This window comes from Bos mutus, chromosome 5, assembly GCF_027580195.1.
Source record: "Bos mutus isolate GX-2022 chromosome 5, NWIPB_WYAK_1.1, whole genome shotgun sequence".
Classification (NCBI taxonomy): domain Eukaryota; kingdom Metazoa; phylum Chordata; class Mammalia; order Artiodactyla; family Bovidae; genus Bos; species Bos mutus.
In genome coordinates this window covers 111,394,226-111,410,586 of record NC_091621.1, presented here as the reverse complement: position 1 = coordinate 111,410,586, position 16,361 = coordinate 111,394,226, and the positions used below count along the sequence as shown (strand labels likewise).

At 54.2% G+C, this 16,361-nt stretch overlaps 1 protein-coding gene across 13 annotated transcripts in view; it reads left to right on the top strand.

Moving 5' to 3' along the window:
* CACNA1C (calcium voltage-gated channel subunit alpha1 C) overlaps nucleotides 1-16,361 on the top strand; it is a 391,750-nt gene that overhangs the window by 358,684 nt on the left and 16,705 nt on the right. For 8 of the 13 annotated variants that reach the window (XM_070371668.1, XM_070371667.1, XM_070371674.1 and 5 more), the window contains 4 exons: nucleotides 9,072-9,104; nucleotides 11,524-11,652; nucleotides 13,028-13,093; nucleotides 13,620-13,711. In XM_070371668.1, the coding sequence (XP_070227769.1) occupies nucleotides 9,072-9,104; nucleotides 11,524-11,652; nucleotides 13,028-13,093; nucleotides 13,620-13,711 (320 nt within the window). The remainder of the gene's footprint in view (nucleotides 1-9,071; nucleotides 9,105-11,523; nucleotides 11,653-13,027; nucleotides 13,094-13,619; nucleotides 13,712-16,361) is intronic. The other 5 variants (XM_070371676.1, XM_070371670.1, XM_070371669.1 and 2 more) reach the window with 1 other exon arrangement.

The window sequence follows — 16,361 nt, the reverse complement described above, 5'->3', positions numbered from 1 at the left end:
ACCTATAGCCAGCAGCCTGGAGTGCGAAGTCAGTGGTCCTTAGGAAGCATCACTACAAACAAAGCTAGTGGAAGTCATGTAATTCCAGCTGAACTATTTCAAATCCTAAAAGATGATGCTGTTAAAGTCCTGCACTTGATATGCCAGCAAACTTGGAAAACTCAGCAGTGGCCACAAGACTGGAAAAGGTGAGTTTTCATTCCAATGCCAAAGAATGCTCAAACTACCACACAGTTGCACTCATCTCACACGCTAGCAAAGTAATGCTCAAAATTCTCCAAGTGAGGCTTCAACAGTACATGAACTGAGAATTTCCAAATGTTCAAGCTGGATTTAGAAAAGGCAGGGGAACCAGAGATCAAATTGCCAACATCCGTTGGACCATAGAAAAAGCAAGAGAATTCCAGAAAAACATCCACTTCTGCTTCATTGACTACACCAAAGCCTTTGACTGTGTGGATCACAACAAACTGTGGAACATTCTTAAAGAGATGGGAATACCAGACCACCTTACCTGCCTCCTGAGAAATCTGTATGCAGGTCAAGAGCAGCAGTTAGAACTGAACGTGGAACAATGGACTGGTTCCAAATTGGAAAAGGAGTATGTCAAGGCTGCATATTGTTATCTTGTTTATTTAACTTATATCAGAGTACATCAGGTGAAATGCCAGGCTGGATGAAGCACAAGCTGGAATCAAGATTGCCAGGAGAAATATCAATAACCTCAGATATGCAGATGACACCACCTTTATGGTAGAAAGCAAAGAAGAACTAAAAAGCCTCTTGATCAAAGTGAAAGATGAGAGTGAAAAATCTGGCTTAAAATTCCAACATTCAAAAAACTAAGATCATGGCATCTGGTCCCATCACTTCATGGCAAATAGATGGGGAAACAGTGGAAGCAGTGAGAGACTTTATTTTCTCCAAAATCACTGCAGATGGTGACTGCAGCCATGAAATTAAAAGATGCTTGCTCCTTGGAAGAAAAGCTGTGACAAACCTAGACAGCATATTAAAAAGCAGAGACTACTTTACCAACAAAGATCTGTCTAGTCAAAGCTGTGGTTTTTCTGGTAGTCACATATGGATGTGAAAGTTGGACCATAAAAAAGGCTGAGCGTGGAAGAATTGATGCTTTTGAACTGGGGTGCTGAAGAAGAATCTTGAGAGTCGTTGGACAGGAAGGAAATCAAACCAGTCCATCCTAAAGGAAATCAGTCCTGGATATTCATTGGAAGCACTGATGCTAAAACTGAAGCTCCAATACTTTGGCCACCTAATGTAAAGAACTGACTCATTGGAAAAGACTCTGGTGCTGGGAAAGATTGAATGCAGGAGGAAAAGGGGACAACAGAGGATGAGATGGTTGGATGGCATCACCGACTCAATGGACATGAGTTTGAGGAAACTCAGGGAGATAGTGAAGGACAGGGAAGCCTGGTGTGCTGCAGTCCATGAGGTCACCAAGAGTCAGACATGACTAAGTGACTGAGCTGACTGCTGTTTTTAAACAAAAAGTAAAGACAAAGGAAAAATCTCTAGAATATAAAATTTCTACCCCAAAAATTGGCTGTTGGGGTTGGGGTGGTGCAGGACCCCAGGACTGGCGAGTGGCATCACACGCAGAACCTCCATCTGTACAACGGTTTCCATTTACAATTCGTCATGGCCTCCAGCTCTGGAGTCCCTCCCCCATGAGCCTAACAGCCAAGGATGATAATCCCCATTGGCCGGGGCACAGGTTACGGCAGGGCACAGGTGAGGGTATGGCATAGGTGAGGGCGGGGCATAAGTAAAGGTGTGACACAGGGGAGGGCAGGGTACAGCTGAGGGCACCAGGCGAGACTGGGGCACAGGTGAGGCTGAGCACAGGTAAAAGTGCAGCCTGTCAGTGCCTTTCCCGCCCCTCAACTGGAGCCCAGGCCTCCCAGGGTGGCTGGCTCCCCACACCTGGGGCTAGCGCTGCTGTCTGCCTTTCCCGCCCCTCAACTGGAGCCCAGGCCTCCCAGGGTGGCTGACTCCCCACACCTGGGGCTAGTGCTGCTGTCTGCCTTTCCCGCCCCTCAACTGGAGCCCAGGCCTCCCAGGGTGGCTGGCTCCCCACACCTGGGGCTAGCGCTGCTGTCTGTCCAGTCCGCAGTGCCCTTTGTTAACACGTGAATCCCACATCCCCCTCTCGTGCATGGCCTCCTGCTGGCCAGGATTGGCTCAGCCCATATGTTTCATGGTTTATATCCTAAAGAACCACAGGAGGTTTTTTATTTTCAAAACCAAGAAGTTACAGGCCAGTGTCCCTTCTGGCCGGAAGCCACTCAGCTCCTCCCAGGCTTCTTCACCCACGTGGAGATACACCTCACTCCATAGATGGAGGAGTCTGTCAGAAGTCATGGGGAGGGTGGTCTGGAGATAGAATGGGGACAGTGCCTGTAATGGAGAGCAAAGCGGGGGCTGGAGACCCTCCATGCAACCCCCACTGTTTCCTTTTCCTCCCACACATGCAGTTAGGAGATGCACCTTGTCACCCCAGGCAAGGGGCCAGAGGAGAGGGCTGGACGCGGGTCAGACCAAGTGCTGGAGTCTTAACGCTGCTCCTCCATGGTCTGGGAAGCGTGATATTACTGCCAGGTATTGAAGCTCAGCTAAGAGCATTCATGTAGAAGCCTGGCATACACTGTAGAGCGCTGTTGAAGGGGAGAGAACGTGGCACCAAGCCAAGGACATTCTTTCCAAGCTCCCTGCCGACACACCTGCCAATCACAGACTCACAGCCCTTGTTCCCAGAGACACTGGACTCTTGGTTGACGGGTGTGGCGGGATCAAGGCAAGCTCACTGACCACTGCCTGTAACTCAAGCCAGACAGGCCTAGCCCATAGCAGGGACACGGCCCTGCACCTGGACAGCAGCCAGGATCATGGGGTCCAGTTACAGGAGCAGTAGCACTTCATCCCCACGCAGGGCCCTCTACTGCAGGTCTGCCTCCTGCCACCGGCAGCTTGGGGCCTGGCGCTCCCTGGGCCAGGGAAGAGCTCGGCGCCAGGACTTTGCTGGGTACTGCTCCAGCTCCGCCCCCCACCTTGAGTTTTCTAGTCCTTCTTTCTTCACCAGACCTCCCTTCTGGGATGAACGTTCTATTCCAGCCTTAGGATTTCTGGAGGCTCCTCACCTGTAACTCCTCATCTTTGACTGTCTTTCCTGAAATCACCAATTGCTGTCTTCATCCCTCTAGATATTCCCCAGGTTCAGATTCACCCCCTTCTCTTCAACAGCTCCGTCCTCCCACCTCTGCAGGCTCTGGTGCCCCCTAGGGAGGTGGGCTTCCTAGGAACCATCATTGCCTTCTATGTGCCGGGCACCTGGGATCTGTTGTGGACCAAACAGAAACCCGTCCTCAAGAGCCAGTATCCTAGGGCCAGGGGACAATCAGGCACAGAAAGCCAGGAAGTCTCATGGTATGCAAAAGATGAGAAGTACCAAGTGAAGGGATCAGAAAGTGGGGAGCGGAGAAGGCAGGTGCTGTTCTCGGAAGATGAGCTGTAGTGAAGAGGTGAATCTAAACAAAGAAAAGACCTAAAAATTGAAAGAAAATACACTGCTACTTGGACAAAAAGCTATAACAAACCTTGGTAACTCAACCTTGGTAACCTTGGTTTGTCATAGCTTTTCATCCAAGTAGCAGTGTATTAAAAAGAGTATTAAAAAGCAGAGACATCACTCTATGGACAAAGGTGTATATAGTCAAAGCTATGGTTTTTCCAGTAGTGATGAGTGGATGTGAGATTGGACCCTAAAGAAGACTGAACGCTGAAGCATTAATGCTTTCGAATTGTGGTGCTGGAGAAAACTCTTGAGAGCCCCTTGGACACAAGATCAAACTAGTCAATCCTAAATGAAATCAACCCTGAATATTCATTGGAAGGACTGACGCTGAAGCTCCAATACTTTGACCACCTGATGCAAAGAGCCAACTCATTGGAAAAGACACTGATGCTGGGAAAGATTGAAGGCAGGAGGAAAAGGAGACGACAGAGGATGAGATGATTGGATGGCATCAACTCGATGGACATGAGTTTGAGCAGGCTCTGGGAGATGGTGAAGGACAGGGAAGCCTGGCGTGCTGCAGTCCATGGGGTCACAGAGTCGGACACGACTGAGTGATTGAGCAACAACAACAAAGAGCCGAAAGAAGTGACGCGATGCCCTTGTGGGTCCCTGGGCAGGACGAGCAGGGCGGGGGGTCAGGGAGAGCACCAGATTTGGGGCTTCCCCTGAGCACAAAGGGGAGATTTTGGCACCTTTAGGAAGAGGTGTCCATGGTCTAGGGAACAGTTTGCTGTGCACAGGAACCAAGGATGAAGCCGCTCCACCATTTGGAAGGGGGACACAGCCATCCAGGCATGAGGCCTCTGGCTCAGAACAACCCCCTTGCTCTGGGAGATGCCTTGGATCCCACGATGTGACCAGAGGAGGCCCCAGGCCCCGGCTGTCCATGTCTGTGGCCCAGCTGCCTAGCCCCTCCTGACACGGCACCTCCTCCTCCTCCTCGTGTCCCTGAGGAAGCCCCCTCTCCTCTGTCCCTCAAGTCTGGAATTCTTATTCCAAGAGGAAATCCGTGGAAGCTTCCAGGGATTCAGCCAACCGCCCGCCCCCCACCCGCAACCTCCCTCCCCTGCTGACAGGAAGTGTTGGGAGGCCCAGGTCCTTCGTCAGGAACACAGGTGTCCCTAGTTGGGCACAAGGAAGCCATGTGACCAAGAGCAACAACTCACCTGGGGGCTGGACACCTCCTGGCAGGTCCACGTGTGGAGATCGGGGGCCATGGAGTCAGAACACTCACGTGGGGATGCTTGGATGCCCGGACTGTGGGCCAGTGGGGCTTGGAGACCAAAGGGCACAGGAAGTGTGGAGCACCCCCACACACACACACTGCCTGCTGGACAGGAAGAGAAAGTGGGCGGAGGGGACACGGAAGGGACAGGACTCGGCTCAGAGCTTCCAGGATGCATGCTGGGGCCCCAGGTGGGTGCTGCCCACCTGGCTCCTGGAACCAGCGGTCTTTTAACCACAGACCCACGGGCCTGGCTTCCAACGACTGCCCTCACTGGCTCCCACTTTGGCCACGTCCTGAGTCAGAGCGTCTGCTGCACGCCCACCCCCTCAGGCTGAGTCAGAGCCTCCCTCCCACCACCCAACCCGCAGCCCACGCCTGGCTCCTGCCCAGCTTCTCTGCCCCCACCACGGCTGAGGGGCCAGAACAGACGTCAGTATCCAGATGGCAGTGGTCCGCCTGGCCTGGGTTGCTTCTGAGGTCGAGTAAATCAGACTGGTGGTCTCGGGCCAAGCCGAGGGGGAAGCCATGATCCTTGCCACCTTCCTGTGCCGCCCCCACCCCCGCTCCTGGAACCCCTTCGAGCCCCTCCCCTCCTAAGCACCACCCCCACCCAGTGCCCCCAACAAGCCACCAAGGCACCTTGTTCCCAAAACACTGGTCACAGAGGGCAGTATTGACTCAGGAAGCTGCCTGCCAGGAAGTAACACTGCCTTTAAAAGAACGGAGGTGAGGCTAGACCTAGAGAAGCGCTTTGGGCGTGGACGTAAGGCCTTCAGGAGCACGACCCCTAGTGAGAAGGTGGACCTTGGCCTCCCCCTGTCCCGAAGGGCACTTTCTCTTCCGCTTGTAAGTGAAGCTGGCCCCGAGAGGTGGAGCAGAGCCCTGCTCACCAGCCGTGAGCGGGCCCCCAACAGGCCGCAGTCCAGTTGGACGTGGGGAGCCTCTTCCTGAGCCTAGCCTCCGCCTGCAGAATGAGGTCCATGTGCTGGGCAGCAAATTGATGAGGGCTCCAGGGTGGGGGCAGCTACTGCTGCTGCTGCTGCTGCTAACTCGCTTCAGTTGTGTCTGACTCTGTGCAGCCCCATAGATGGGAGCCCACCAGGCTCCGCCATCCCTGGGATTCTCCGGGCAAGAACACTGGAGTGGGTTGCCATTTCCTTCTCCAATGTATGAAAGTGAAAAGTGAAAGTGAAGTCGCTCAGTCGTGTCCGACTCTAGTGACCCCATGGACTGCAGCCTACCAGGCTCCTCTGTCCATGGGATTTTCCAGGCAGGAGTACTGGAGTGGGGTGCCATTGCCTTCTCCGAGGGTGGGGGCAGAGAGTGTCCCAAAGCCAAGGCCTGGAGGAAGATCCTTCCCTCGGGGCTGAGCCAAGAGGCCCCTGGAGGGGGTTCTCAGCCTGGCCATATTAGCTGTCCAGCGTCCCGACAACCAGGACCCAAAGGGGACCCGCTCGCTCTGAGCCTTCTGACCAAGACCCTTTCCCTTTCTGTCATCTTCTAATTTCCTTTCTTTTTTTTAAATCAATTTATTTTAATTGGAGGCTACTTTACATTGTAGTGGTTTTTGCCATACATTGACATGAATCAGCCATGGGTGTACACGTGTTCCCCATCTCATTTCCTTTCCTCTCCTGCCCCATTCTTAGTTTTTCTTTCCACATACAACCCCCTGTGCGTGCGTGGTCTGTTGCTTCAGTCGTGTCCGACTCTGCGACCCTGTGGACTGTAGCCTGCCAGGCTCCACTGTCCATGGGGTTCTCCAGGCAGGAATACTGGAGTGGGTAGCCATTTCTTCCTCCAGGGGATCTTCCCGACCTAGAGATCAAACCCGCATCTCTTACGTCTCCTGCGTTGGCAGGTGGATGCCTTATCACTAGTGCCACCAAGGATGCCCTTCAACGCCCCTCCTTTGCCCTAAATCAGAGGACTGGACAGAAGGCAGCAGGCAGGGCAGAGCCCTGTTCGGCCACACGGCCAGCCCTCCAGTCAGCGGGTGATGCCCGTCCCCAGCAGCTGGCTCAGCCAGAGACCATCCACAGCGGAGGGACCTCAACTATTCCCTAAGCTCGTGGAGCAAGTGAGGGAGCCAATCTCTGGCCCCAAAGCACTGACCATGCCCCCAAAGCACTCACTCTCTCCTGTCACTTCCTGCTTCTGCTTATTCGTTTCCTTGAGTCTATCTCACTCTCTCGTGTCACTTCCTGCTCCTGCTTATTCGTTTCCTTGAGTCTGTTTCTTCTCCACCCGTCAGGCTCACTGTGTCCATCTCTGTCTGTCTCTCTGTCTCTGTTTGTCTGTCTGCCCCACCCCACACCACCCACGTATGGGACCTTGTGTTGTTGTGAGTGCTCCTGACAAACTGACTTTGTTCGAGCTCCTCTTGTTGGTTGTCTGCTTGAATGACTGTTCCTCCCAAGGAAGATAAAACAATCCTGGTGATCTTGTAATCAGCACCGTGTAGTCTGAATGCTGCAGGTGCCAGCACACGCCGGGCCGGCAGGCTGCAGATGAACAGCAGCGCAGCTCCTGAGGCTCCAGCCGCTCCCTGCATGACTGCCAGCACAAATGGGGCTCCCCAGTTCAGCCCCCAGAGTCCTGCAGGGGACATGGATCTGATCCCTGGCCAGGAAACTAAGGTCCCACGTTCTGGGCAGCACAGGCAGAAAAAACAACAAAAAGTTATGCTTAAAAAAATAACATTAAAAAAACTAATATCCCAAAGGAAGAATGCTGAATGTTTAAGAAGTAAAATAAGTAGTTTTAATTCTGTCGTCGCCAAGGCTCATTGGGCTGGGCCAAGTGACCCAGGTGGGCCCTCTGAGTCAGCCCTTCTGGTCCCATGCAGGCTGGGGTTGACCAGAAGACTTCAAGCCTCTGCTCAGGGATGTTAGGAGTATGGGCAGTTCTGGTGGTTTTCAGGGTGCATCCCAGATGGAAGCAGTGGCCAGAGCCCCAGCCCTGAGTGTGTATGGAGACCTTGTGCCCCTCGCCCACAGAACCCCTGAAACACGGAGCTCCTAGGTGTTCATGCGGGGCACAGGCCCCTGACCAAGCGGAAGCTTCCTGCGTGCATGTGTGTGCATGTGTGTCTGTGTCTGCGTGTTCCGTCCCGGCCTGCTGGCCACGTCCTAGACACCCGCCCCCCTGCAGGCACATGGGTGGGCCTGGCAGCCAGGCCCCTCGGGGAGCAGGGACAGCTCTCGGCCGTGGTCCATAAGTGACCAGCGCGGCGTCCTCTCTCTTCCCTCCTCCTCCCGTCCCTCATCCTGGGTCCCCACCAGTCCGCAAAAAGGACACCTCCCAACTTGCTTTGGGAAAAAAGGAACTTGCTGAGAAATCTATCACCCGAGAAGAATTTTCAGCCTGCGAGCAAATGTCTGGTCGTGCACAATTCCGCCCTTCAGAAGCCCTATTGTACATTGTCCTTGTTTGTACCTTGAGAACAAAGCACAGGAGCAACGCTCTGACAGTGGAGGGCGGCTGTGGAGGTGGAGTGAAGGTGGAGTCGGCGGCTCTGGGGGCAGGACCGTCCAGGGGCCAAAGGGCAGGGTGCCTCCCCGGGCGCAGCTCTGGGCTGCCGGGAATGCTCCCCTGCAGCCAGTCCCCTGCCCCCTAACGTGCCCGTGGTCAGGCCTGTGAGGACAGCTTCCCAGGCCATTAACACTAATGTCCTCAATTGTGTGCAGGGCTTTCAAATTTAAAAACCAGGTCCACACTTTATCTCATGCCTGTGGCCACAGTCCACACCCAGGGACCAGGAACCTCAGCTCGAAGGCTGGCCCTGCCACATGGGGGGTACCCAAACCTCGGTCCTCCCTGGAACCTGGAGGGTCACCACCCCAGGCTCCTTTGCTCAAATACCTGTGGGCCAAAAGCCACCAGGGGCACAAGCAAGGCCTTTCAGCTTCAGCTGGCAGTGCTGGGTAAGCGTGTGCAGTGCCAGCCCCTGGAGGCTGTCTCAGGACACAGTGAATCCACCTTCAAAATCCAGAAGACCTCAGTGATAACGAGTGAATTAGTCAGTCTGCCACCAGAGATGGTTCTGGGCAGAACACCCAAGAGCCTGGCTGGGTGGCAGCTGGTGGTGGACATGCCCCGCGCCTGCCAGACCTGGGCCCCCGCGCCTGGCCCTCCTGCCCTCTGCTGCCACTGGGTTGCTCCTGTGTCACCGAGACCTGGAACGCGGGCCTCTTCGTGGGAGACTCATTACAGCTTATCTCTGTCTGCCTTTCTTTAAAGCCAGCTGAACATACCCAATGCTCTCCCTTTATGGTAAGACCGAGCCTCCAGACCACGCTCTCAGCTTCTGTGACCCCCCTAACGTCCCCACTGCCTCCCCCAACCCCCAGCGTCTCGGAGCCCGGCCCCGATGCATGTCACCCACCTGTGTCTGCCATGCGCCTTGCCTGCCTGGTCTGCAAGCTGTCAGTGCTGTTGGTGTGATGTTTCGTCTGTGAGCTTTCCTGTGGGTGGCAGTTCACTGTGACCTTGACCATCTGAAAAGCCACTGGGAGAGAATCAGACCAGAGGGCCAGTTCCTGTTAAACATCCTGAGGACCCTGCTTGTTGGCATCTCCAACCTTAGTCTGATGTGGGGTTTGCATGGGACACAGGCCGGCGCCACGGCGAGGCCCCTGGGAGAGAGGAAGGAGAGGTAATGTAGTGGAGGTGGAGAGGCAGTGTGTCCCTCCTGATCACCAGCTCCTGGGAGCTCTGATCAAGGCCCCAGCGAGAGGTTACAGTGGGATCCTTAGCTATGAGGGGCCTTAGAACTGGGCCACACGCCCGCGTCCCTGCAGCAGGCCGTGTGGTTGGGGCCACTCCTGCTGCAGGAGTCTTTGGCTAAAGTGACAGAGCAGCCACTTCGAGTGACCTTGAAATCACCTTGGAACAGCTGTCTCCAAGAGGCTGCAGTGAGACTTCATACGTGGAACAAGTGTGAGTTTGTAGAAGGACTGGAGTGTGGGTTGATTCCCCAAGCCCCGAAGTGAGCAGATGAGGCAAGACCCAGGGTGGCGTTCCCTGACAAAGCCCAGGCCCGTGGCTGGAAGGACTGACCCTGGGCGTCCTGCCCCTCGCCTGGTCAGTAGAGCATTGGGCGCCTGCAGTGTCGGGCGCCCAGGACCACTCAGGCTGCAAGCTCGAGTTTGGCTGTTTAACAAGTCAGATGTAGATGCCCCTGTGGCACCCACTTCCCAAACTCGCCACACAGCTGAGGTTCCGTGGGAGCTGGCGCTTTCTTCTTCCTCTCCTCCCGAGCATGGTGGGGCGGGGGGGTGCCAACAGCCGAGTTACAAAGCCCTGAGCCTCCTCTCCATCCTCCTCTGGTGGACACAACCTCCTTTTAAGGAGAGAAAGTAGAATTTCAAGTAGGCACACAGATGATACAATATGCAAAGAGGAAGGGCATCAAAGACTTCAAGCCACACAGGCGGGTGGCTTCCCGTACTGGTAGGTGGGCAGCCTGCTGCCAGCTCCCCCCAGCCCTGGGCCTGCCTGGAGAGCAGCTTGGGTTCAGAAAGAAGGCTCGGTGAGCCTCTCCCGGGGCGGAGCAGGGTGTGCGGGTACGTGCAAAACCTGCCCCTCGGGGTGTCCTGTTGTGTTGGAGGTGAGAGAAGAGGCCCCTGGAACAGCCGCAGGATTAGACACGGGGACGTGAGGGCTGCTGTGCTGGGATTTTCATGGGTGTTGTCAGGCCGGATCTGACCTGGAGACGGTTAGAAGTAAAGCCAGAGGAGCTGGGAGTTGAGATGCAGTGGCCACACAGGGCCCAGCAACAACCCCGAGACACCTCCAAGCAGGAGGCCTGTGGCAGGAGCAGTAACAGGAAGCCCAAAGGTCCGTTCTCTCCTGGTGCCAAAGGGCTGGGGGCTGCACTAGCACTGGAGAGCCGGCCAGCTCCCGGGGCCAGCACCCCCAGCTCTCTGTCCCATGTGGGCGGGAGGGGGTCAGGGGTCTGTCTGTGCTGAGTGCCCTGAGGTCTGGAGGCAGACGGTGACACGGCAGCCGGTCTTGTCCCTAGACCTGGCCAGGCGCCTGCCGGCTCTGGCCCCTGCCCCCTCCAGGACACCGTGAGCAGGGCCCCTTGGTCCTCTCACACCCAGGCTGGACTCATCCAGGGCTCACTCTTGCTGCCCTGGCCCACCCAGCCCGTGCCCCCAACCCTTCCAGGTCTGCAGCCTGGAAACCAAGGCCTGAGGCAGGTGGAGGGCAGCAGGGGGGCAGCCAGGCCTGGTCCCAGCACCAACACCCCAGGCTGGCCCGCAGCCTGGGCGGTGGGGCCGTGGGAAAGAGATGACACCTAGAGTGCTGAGTCTGGGCAGCCAGGGAGCAAGACTCCTCCGTGGGCAGCCCACCCGCCTACCAGGACCCCGAGCCGTGCCGGGCAGGAGGGAGGCTGGGGTCCCTGGAGTGGTTCTCAGCCTAGATCTCAAAGCAGATGGAATTCCTACAGAATCACCTGTTCCCCCCACCCCCACAAGTAGGTGGGGAAGATTAGGGGTGCTGGGGAAGGCGATCCGGGCCAGGGCACTGCTGGGCGCTGCCAAGGCCAGGAGTTGGCCTGCCCACCCCTGGGCGCCTGAGAGTCTAGTGCAGCCCACCACCCCGCTCGCCTCTACCCCCACCCCGGGCCGTGCCGAGCAGCCTCGCCCGCCCACCCGCCTGGTAACTGCTGTGTTAACGGCCCCAGAACGCGGAAGAGAACTCTCGCATCTCCATCACCTTCTTCCGCCTCTTCCGGGTCATGCGTCTGGTCAAGCTGCTGAGCCGCGGGGAGGGCATCCGGACACTGCTGTGGACCTTCATCAAGTCCTTCCAGGTAGCCAGCCCTGCCAACCCCCGAAGCTCCCCCCGGACGGTGCTCCCAGCTTAGGCGTCGTCAGCATTGGGCAGTCACCCCCTCCCAGAGGCGGTCCAGCAGGGTCTGCTCTTCACACCTGCTTATAGACTTCGCCAGACACCCCAGGACCTGGTGTCCCCAAGGGGGCTCAGCGCTGCCAACTGCAGGGTTGATCTCTGCTCCCAAGAGTCACTTCCTCCTAAAAGTGGGATAGCTGGCCCTGGCCCTGCCCTCTCTAATGGGTCTCGTACACGTCTGAGGTTGGAAGAAGCACAGCTGTTAGATCCCTGAACTTCCTGAAGACACTGGCATAGGGACCCCTGTACCTGAAACGCCAGACTGTGGGCTTCTTGAGACAGAGATCCCCAGTATGGAGGGGCCCAGGGACAGGCTCAGGGTGGGTCCTGACCTGAACGTGTAGGACTGAAGTTGCAGCCAGAGGAAAAGGCTGGGCTGTCGGGGCACTCCACTCCACCCACCAGGACAGGTGCCTCCCCACCCCCTCCCAGCCATCTGCTCCTGGGGTCTGAGTGGTCTCAGTGGGGATCAGGCCTGGGCGTACCCCAGAGTCCCATAGCCACGGTTGACTACAGGCCTCACAAACTCACCCACCGCTGACAGTTCCTGGGCTGGGAAGGGGGCCGAGGAGCAAGCCTGAAGGGGGACGGACACCCCATGGGCCTGAGGCACCACCTGGAGGTGTGCGGGCTTCGTCCATGCCCTGCGAGCCTAAGGCCTCCCCAGGAGGAGGCAGGGACACTGAGCAAGTAAAATGCAGGGACCAGCCACAGGCCAGTGCTGCCTGAGCATTTTGTGGGCTTTAAGTCAGCCAGACCCCCAAATCCCTGAGGTCACCACTCTTCCTCCCCTTTCTCAGGTAAGGACACTGAGGCTCAGGGAAGTTAAGCCCGCCCAGCACCTACAGCTGCGCTGATGGAAGCAGGCTTGGGCCAGGATCTCGCTCTTGTTGAGGGCCCCTTGGTCCTGCCTTTGCTCCACCTGGGGAACAGCTTACAGCTGTGGGGCGACTGGTGGGCACCCCCCGGCCCTCCGGCTGCATGAGGACAGGCGGGCAGCAGGAGAGTGTTGTGCTCACTCTAGATTGTTTCTGCCAAGGGGGCATCATGCTGTCTCGAGCTCAGCACCCAGTTTTCTGGGTCCCCCACCCGAGATCTCAGGTGCCTGAAACCAAGGGAAGGGGAAGGGTCAACACCAGGCTCAGGCTTCCCTCAGTGCCCAGAACGTCTGTCTGACTCCTGGAAGTGCCCCCTGAGCCTGGCAGCAGCTGGTGGCTCCAGAGATGCTGCCGCAGGGAGGGATCCCGCCACCAGCCTCACGCATGCATGTCCCGCAGGCCCTACCCTATGTGGCCCTCCTGATCGTGATGCTGTTTTTCATCTACGCCGTGATCGGGATGCAGGTAGGACGGACTCCTGGCCCCCAGCCCACTTCCCCTGACTCCCCACTTCTGGGGTCAGAAAGATCACCAGAGTGGAACTCCTCCCCCCACCCCCATGCTGTCCCATGGGTGCAGAGCTCAGAGACCCTCTCTCCCCATGGCCCCCCGCCCAGATTCCGCTTCTATAGAGAAAAACTCCCCCAAGTTACACAATGATTTGTTAATTATTCCTCAATGAAGTTTTCTTTTAAAGAGAAAATGTCAAGAATCTGCAGCCAAAAGAGAGGAAGGCCAGTGAGCCTTGCCCCTGTAAGACAGAGTTGCAGTCTCTGCCTCCACCAGCTCTCCCAGGGCCCCTCCCAAGGGCTGGGGGTGGGGCTGGACAAGGCAGCAGGTACCTGCCCCAACAAGGCCCTCTGAACTTTGTTCAGCTTATGAGCCAGTCTGTCCAGGGTCAGCTGTGACCCCTAAAAAGACCGTTGGGTGCTGGGTGGAAACCAGGACCCCTGTGTCCACAGTTCGCTGAGCCCATCCTCTCCCCTGCCAGGTGTTTGGCAAAATTGCCCTGAATGACACGACAGAGATCAACAGGAACAACAACTTCCAGACCTTCCCCCAGGCTGTGCTGCTCCTCTTCAGGTGGGTTTTCTGACAGCCAAGGCCCGATGCAGCCAAATAAATAAATATTTAAAAAAGGAAGACAACCTCTTTCATGTACAGATAATGTTCTGGTCTGGACAGCCTGCCATAACAAATGCCACGGATGGATGGAGAGGCGCAAACAGCAGGTGTTTTTTCCTCACATTTCTGGAGGCTGGAAGTTCAAGATCAAGGTTACCAATGATTCTCGTCCTGGTGGGAGCCTCTTCCTGGGCTGCAGACGGTGTCCGGATCCCTGTGTCCCCGCTCCGTGGAGAGAGAGGAGAGCACGTCTCTTTCCTGTTCTTATAAAGCTGCTGCTCTCATCACACACCCCCAGCCCCACAACCTGTTCTAAACCTAAGTGCCTGCCAGCAGTGTCACACTGATGTTTGGGGCTGCAACATGTGAATTCTGTGGGGAGACAAACATTCCATCCATATCAGGCAGTAGCTAATCCATAGATATAATAGATGAGCTCATACACCATCACTGTCTCAACATAATACTACAAGTTTTATCCCATGCAGTAAGACGAGAAAAGTAAACCAAAGGGTAAGAATTTGAGAAGAAACAAAATTAAATGCCAAAGAAATGGATTGCCGAAGACAACGAGAAACAATCCAACTTAAAAATGAGCAGAGAAGTTGAGTATTGCTCCAAAGAAGATACGTGAATGACCAATGAGCACATGAAAAATGTTCAGCATCACGAATCATCAGAGATATGCAAATTAAAACCACAGTGAGACACCACCCCACCCCATCGGGATGGCTACTGTGAGAACACGAGTCCTGCTGAGGGGGTGGAGATACTGGAACATCTGTGTAATACTAGTGAGAATGTAAAATGACAACAGCTACTGTGGAGGAACAGTATGATGGTTCCTCAAAATATCAAAAATAGATGTAAAATTCCGTATGACCCAGCAATTCCACGTGTGAATATATACTAATATGTAGAAGAATCAAAAATGGTATCAAAGAGATACCTGCACCCTTATCTTCATGGCAGCAGCATTCACAACAGCTACAGCATGTCAGCAACTGTAGGTCCTTCAAGAGAAGAATGGATGGACACAGTGTGGTTACAACACAGTGGAACGTGATTCAGCCTTAGAAAGGAAGGAAGTTCTGACTCCTGCTTTGACACAGACAAACCTTGAGGCCATGATGTTCAGTGAAACAAGTCATAAAAGGCCAGGTTTCCTGTATGATTCCACTTACGGGAGGTTGTTGTTCACTCGCTGAGTCACGTTGGATTCTTTGCGACCCTATGGACTGCAGCATGCCAGGCTTCCCTGCCCTTCACCATCTCCCAGAGCTTGCTAAAACTCCTATCCCTTGAGTTGGTGACGGCATCCAACCATCTCATCCTCTGCTCTCCCCTTCTGCTCCTGCCTTCAATCTTTCCCAGCATCAGGGTCTTTTCCAGTGAGTCAGTTCTTCACATCAGGTGGCCAAAGTATTGCAGTTTCAGCTTCAGCAGCAGTCTTTCCAATGAATATTCAGGACTGATTTCCTTTAGGATTGACTGGTTTGATCTCCTTGCTATCCAAGGGACTCTCAAGAGTCTTCTCCAACACCAAAGTTCAAAAGCATCACTTATTCGGCACTAAGCCTTCTTTATGGTCCAGCTCTCACATCCATACATGACCACTGGAAAAACCGTAGCAGCTTTGACTGTATGGACTTTTGTTGGCAAAGTAATGTCTCTGCTTTTTAATATGCTGTCTAGGTTTGTCATAGCTATTCTTCCAAGGAGCAAGCATCTTTTAATTTCATGGCTGCAGTCACCATCTGCAGTGATTTTGGAGCTGAAGAAAATAAAATCTTGTCACTGCTTCCAATTTTCCCCTTCTATTTGTCATGAAGTGATGGGACCAGATGCCATGATCTTAGTTTTTTCAATGTTGAGTTTTAAACCAGCTTTTTCTTGCTCCTCTTTTACCTTCATTAAGAGGCTCTTTAGTTCCTCTTGGCTTTCTGTCGTTAGAGTGATATCACCTGCATATCTGAGATTGTTGATGTTTCTCCCGGAAATCTTGATTCCAGCTTGTGATTCATCCAGCCTGGCATTTCACATGATGTACTCTGCATATAAGTTAAATAAGCAGGATGACAATATACACACTTGACATACTCCTTTCCCAATTTGGAACCAGTCCATTGTTCCATGTCTGGTTCCAACTCTTGCTTCTTGCCCTGCATACAGGTTTCTCAGGAGGCAGGTAAGGTGGTCTGGTATTCCCATCTGTTTAAGAATTTTCCAGTTTGTTTTGATCCACACAGTCAAAGGCTTTAGCATAGTCAGTGAAGCAGAAGTAGATATTTTCTGGAATTCCCTTGCTTTTTCACTTTCTCCCAGCGCAACCAATAATAAGTAAAAAATTATTTTTAATTTGGTTACCTGAACAGAAGAAGATAAAACATATTTCTATCTCCTATGGAACCCCCAAATTTCATAGTAAGAGTTATTATGAAATTATTATGAAAAGCAAAATTTTGGACCTTTTAGGACATACAGAAGGATATTTTTACAACCAGAATTTTTCAAACATGATGTATTCAAAAATACAGCAGGATTTTTCAGACATGATGCAAAAAAGCACAAAACTATGGAAAAATTACAATTTGACCACACTGAAATT